We start from the raw sequence: 5569 nt of genomic DNA, 5'->3' as shown, positions 1-5569 counted from the left end.
ATAAAATTTTAATTTCTTTTTTGAAAGATAAAAAAATGAAAACCGAAAAAAGTGAGTTTAATTACGACTCCCAACATTAAAGATTGTAAAAATCTAATATCATTAAGTTGAATTACAATATACCAATCAAATTTATCTAATAAATGACACTTCAAAATTGAATGTGTTTTAACGGTTCACAAGTAATCCACAACCATTTAATATACCTATTGTTACTTTTAGAAGTCTGTAAAAGAATACACTCTTTGTGTGGGAATCTATGGCTACCTAAGTTGGGGCATTTCAAGCACACTTGATGATGCATTCCAAGCGTATCTAAGTTCACTATTATCATCCACCAAAAGTGCCTTCGCTTCTTCTAGCTCTTTCACAACACTATTCATTGTGGGTCTATTTACTGGTCTCGGTTCGACACACGTGTATGCAATCTCTGCAACTTTCCATGCAGATGCTAAATTAGATCGCCCACCCAATGAAGAATCCATCAGGTCTTCTAGTCTCCCACAGGAAAGCAAATTTTTTGCCTGTGTCAGAAAGAAGATGAGAACTGTAAGTTATTATAATGGGAAAAACAAAATAGATTGTATATAGAGTAAGTTACCGATTCGACTATTCCCTCCTTGGGCGGTACTCCAGAAATAATCTCCAACAAAACAACACCAAAACTGTAGACATCACTCTTCTCATTTAAGGACATCGTTCCAAAATATCTGGATCAAGTTTCAAATTTAGTGTAATATCAACCATTTGATGAATGCTAAACTACATGTTTATTTGATAAAAAATGTGAAATAATGGCGAGGTATGAAAATACTCAGGATCAAGATAGCCGAGGGTGCCCTTGACATTAGTAGTTACGTAGCTCTTGGCAAACATTTTTTTATCCAAAAGTATATTACTACACTTAATATCTCTGTGTATGATTGGAGGACAACAACCCTCATGCAGATATAGCAATCCTGCAAGGGGTGTAAGATACTTGTAATGCGAACGAGCAATTTTACTAAAAGAAATTAAAGTAATTACACAAACAGATTACCCTCTGCTGCTTGGAGAGCAATGTTGAGCCTGGTTTCCCAATCAAGTGGTTTCTCTTGCTTCGCTGAGCCTGTAGATAGAGTAGTAAGTCTTTTTGCTAAAAGAAATGTGTTTACATTAATTTTATTCATAATAATATGAAATAAACAATACCGTATAAATGGTCTATCAACGTTCCAAATTCCATAAATTCGTATACTAAGGCCACTAAAGTTTGTCTGCAGTATCCAATTAGTTTTACAAGATTCTTATGGTAAATTCTTGAAAGGAGACTTACCTGGGCCAAGAGCACAAGAACCATATGTTAACAGGAATTCTGGGCTAAGAGAGATGTATGAGAAATAAATAAAATTCTTGTTTGAATTGAAACTTTCAATAATTGTTAAAGAAAAACCTCATTTCGAAATTCTTGTTGCCCTTGAGATGAACAGTTTGAAAGTATCTTGACTGCAACATCATTTCCTGAAAGTTTACCATAAAACACAGATCCAAATCCTCCCTTACCAATGAATGTAGAATAGTTATTGTAGCTGCTTTGACATCTTCTTCATTGTATTCTACCGCTGAATTGTTAATTTCGTTTGGATCATCTCCATCTGTTTCAAAAGAGAGAATAGAACATCGGTCTTAAAAAAGATACAAGAGCTAAAATAATAATTATTGCTTTTAAATAAGCCTTTTCGAGTCACAGGAATTTAGAAAAGACCTGTACATCATTGTTGAGGTTGCATAATAGATTTGTTTGTGGTGAGATTTCCTCGATTATATTTTTTCATCCATAGAAGAATCCCCAGTATCAAAACAATTAACAGAACCAAACAGCCAATACCGAGTCCTATAATCCAACTTTTTCCTTTGTTTTTGTTGTCCTGCAGAGACTTGTTTTGAGGATAAACTCTGCAAGATAGAGACAACAATTAAGATGCCAAAGGTTAAAACAATTATTTCAATAATTATCTTTTTTAAATATAGGGCAACAATGGTTTCCCTCAAAGGAGACAAAGATAAGAAGGGATGTCCTCGTACCGAAGGTTTAAACCAGGCTTAATTAAACCCGGTGGCACATCTCCATCTAACTTATTGTTCTGCAAAAATCTAATCAACATAAAAGGTAGTAATTAAAAACAAACCTGGTTGAGTTAACACCATCTTTGACTAAACTATCAAAAAGTAAATAAAATTGTTATAAGAAAAATAAGAAGTCTTGAGCAAACATACAGCTCATTTAACATGGGGAGTTTCTGTAATGAACTCGGAATGTCTCCAGTTAGTTGATTATTTTGCAGTTGCCTTCGATATCCCAAGGAAAGTAAAGATTAACACACACAAATTATCTATTTCATTCATCTGTGTATATAAGAATAAAGCTTCTGAAAGAAGATAGTGAAGGATCTCTTACAATGTCTTAAGGTTCTTCAATGTGCTGAGATCTGGAATAGAGCCTGTAAAATTATTGTTGCCTAACAGCTAAAACAAATAACATAAACTTATTAGTTACTTATTAAACTGAGGAGAGCTACAAATACAATGTATAATTATGTTTAAAAGCTTCTACTCCCCAATATTAAGACAAATGGAGGTGGGTGATTGTCTTACCAACTGTTCTAATGCTGTTAAGTTGGCTATGCTTGGAGGTATGCCGCCAGTGAGACCCTTGTTTGTTAAATCCCTGAAAAGAGTTGAAGTTATGTGGGTTAATAGCCTTCAGTACCGAAGCCTAATGTATTCATTGCTAAAAGTTTTAATGAATTACAATGATTTTTAAGGAAAGAATTTTACACAATAATCACTCGTGGGGGGTCTTCCTCATTGCACATAACAGCGGTTAAAGGTAAACCTGCAGGTAAACATGGATCTCCTGTTGTCCAATCATCTGGAACATTCACTGTATCTGCTATTTTTCTTATAGCGATTACTGTGTCGCATGTTTACTAAAACATTAGACGACATTTCTAGGAGAAATCACTGCTAAACAATGTAGTATAAAAATATGATAAAAATAATATGGTATGATGAGGCAAGCAGAAACTAGCACATCCTTGTTAGGTACTAAGCTAAAGGAGAAGTAAACGTACCATCTCCGGCGTGTGTCATATTGGTGATGTTTAATATTTGATATGCTTCAGCTGCATTTATGAACGGCCTCATGTGGGATCCTGCTTGTGAACGTATTCTTATGTTTATAGTCTCAGTTGTGCTAAGCTATACACGACTTTCTTGTGACAAACAGTACATATACTCAGGAACGTCTATTTCTGCTATTTGAAGATTCCCAATGCAGACCTGAAATGTGTTGTTTCCTGAAAGACTTGTCTTATTGATGTTGCACAAGTAAAGAGCAAAATAATAAATGCCCTGGTTAAGAAGATGCCAGTTCGAAACGAACACCTCTTCCCCTACAAGCGATGAAATAGCAGTCTTTAATACTGATACAGGTGGTTGGTTTTTCATGCTTCCAAAAGAGGAGGCATTCGTGCCGATATTTCTTGTTGACAATACCTGAAAAGGTTGCCACCGGCGATCATACTGGTCCTGGGGGAACCTGTACCACGACCACAACATTACATTAGATGATGTCAACAGAAGAGATTCAAAAGTAACTGCCAAAAAAATCTTTATCAAGCTTAAATATTACCTTATCTCATCAGAGCTCCCAAAATGTATACGAGAGAATAATTTTAAAGCGCTGTAGTTGAAATCAGTGTAAGTATCATACATTGTAGATTGTAGCAGCCTCAACTCAATAGTTGAAATGAAAACATAGCAATTTTCTTGTGTCTCTGAATTTCTAGCCAGGCATAAACTCAGACTACCGCCTTTAGGGACCAGGATGATATCGTAATAGTAATTGAGATTTTTAAATCGATTCGTCAGATCGACTTTTGCCCACTTGATTCCCTCGATATACAAATCGAAGATGCTTGCTAAAGGCAGATTTTCAAACCCTCCAAAAGAGAACCTAGCCCTTACCAGGTATTGTTTATGAGGCGTCACGGGCAGTAAGTAACAATATTTATTTGCTTCCAGATTTGTAAAATAGGCCACGGACTGATATTGAAAGGCCCTATTGTTAGAACTGAATGGAGACATTATGGACGTGTTTCTGAATTTTATGAACAAGGAATCTGTAATCCAGTCCAACTTTCCGATTGTTTCATTTTTTGAAGTGCCACAATTAATACTTAGAAATCCTTCATATAAAAAGCAAAGACCAGCCAGACCAGAGTGCAAAAATTAGAAATCTCGTTTCTCAATCAAAGTATAAACTTTATTGAAATAATTTAGAACTTACCATCTGGGTTTGCCAATGTGCAGCGACTGATTAATCCAATGAAAGCTGTGATCGCTAACAAGCTTAAGCTTATGAATTTCATGATAATCAATGCAAATTCCAAGCAGAGAATTAATGAGAAAGAGTGCCGGCAACTCTTATGCATACTCAGCTGTGGCATCGATTTAAAAGTTGTGTTTCTCAGTGATTCGACTGGGTCAATTGACTGTGGTCCAAAGAAAATATTGTTGGAAAAACCATCCGTTTTTACACACCACACTCACAAATGAATTAATTGGGCTATTTTAGTGTTGCCGTTTATGTAATCTTATTAAGATAATTGCATAAGGAAAGTATTTTGCTTGGAATAAATAAATGTTTCTAAGTAGTCCAGGAAGCGAAAGAAGCCTATGAAGCCGACAGACAGGTAACCATCAAAGAAAAGCACGTAAATGAACGTGAACGTTACGCATCCTGTAAAATGAACGTGAACGTTACGCATCCTGCAAAATGAACGTGAACGTTACGCGTCCGGTAAAATGACGAGTTTGTCTTATTTACTAGAAATATTTTTCTGTAGACGCAGTGATGTTCACTGAATGAGTAAGGGACAAATTTATTTGCAGAATATATCTTAAAATTTGTTCTTAACTAACGTGGCTCCTTAATGAATTTTCTTTTCTTTGGCAACAATGATTTTCGCATTTGCTCGCTGGTTTCCAAAAGAAAAGAAAGTATGGTAAGCATCAAACCTATGGAAATAAATATTATTATTAAGGCGGAGGTGTTTCATTGAAATCTAGGGCTGTCAATTTCTCAGAAGGATGTCAGATCATTCATATCAGTACGTGGTATATTTGTTGCAAAACAATTGACTAACTCTCGTGTTATACGTATAGTCGAAAAATAAAAGATGCAGTTAGTGCTGTCTAACATAGTGGAGGTCGGTAATTTTTTACTTACCCTTGTGTTTTGCAAAAATCGTAGCATTTTGGAACCAGATTAGCTGCAGCCTTCATATAATATGAACCGACTATCAGTTTTTCTTCCTAAAATGACTACTTGACTCCTCACATTTAAGAGTTTTATTAAGAACACAAAAACTTGCCTAGTATTTAATGGAAGTCATAGTCACTAGCGAAACACTGTACTGTACTGGGTGAAATGTCCACCAACGTAGGGGTCTTTTCTATCCCCGTAAAACAAAAATATTACATCACAAAAGAGAGTTTGTGGCATTTGAGTAAGAGATTTGTTTAG

General features: G+C 35.4%; 1 protein-coding gene and 1 pseudogene across 1 annotated transcript; both read right to left on the bottom strand.

The window, feature by feature from the left end:
* Window positions 1-227: 227 nt before the first annotated feature.
* On the bottom strand, window positions 228-3234 carry LOC131045012 (putative leucine-rich repeat receptor-like serine/threonine-protein kinase At2g14440; annotated as a pseudogene).
* On the bottom strand, window positions 3213-4452 carry LOC131856117 (receptor-like protein kinase At5g59670). The gene is made up of 3 exons (XM_059207454.1): window positions 4331-4452; window positions 3674-4229; window positions 3213-3580 (listed from the first exon to the last, which is right to left on the bottom strand). The coding sequence occupies exons 1-3, from the start codon at window positions 4410-4412 to the stop codon at window positions 3241-3243; spliced, it is 978 nt and encodes a 325-aa protein (XP_059063437.1). The 5' UTR covers window positions 4413-4452; the 3' UTR covers window positions 3213-3240.
* Between the last annotated feature and the right edge of the window lie 1117 nt (window positions 4453-5569).

The sequence above is a fragment of the Cryptomeria japonica genome, chromosome 1 (assembly GCF_030272615.1).
Source record: "Cryptomeria japonica chromosome 1, Sugi_1.0, whole genome shotgun sequence".
NCBI lineage: Eukaryota > Viridiplantae > Streptophyta > Pinopsida > Cupressales > Cupressaceae > Cryptomeria > Cryptomeria japonica.
The sequence above is the reverse complement of the archived record's forward strand: the minus strand, read 5'-3'. Positions and strand labels throughout refer to the sequence as shown.

Bases quoted from the DNA above. Each gene is read 5' to 3' on its own strand.
- LOC131856117 (XM_059207454.1), bottom strand. From the start codon at position 4,412: ATGAAATTCATAAGCTTAAGCTTGTTAGCGATCACAGCTTTCATTGGA. The intron at 4,230-4,330 runs GTAAGTTCTAAA...TTTTATATGAAG, and splicing joins CACATTGGCAAACCCAGATG to GATTTCTAAGTATTAATTGT. The intron at 3,581-3,673 runs GTAATATTTAAG...GTCGTGGTACAG, and splicing joins GGGAGCTCTGATGAGATAAG to GTTCCCCCAGGACCAGTATG.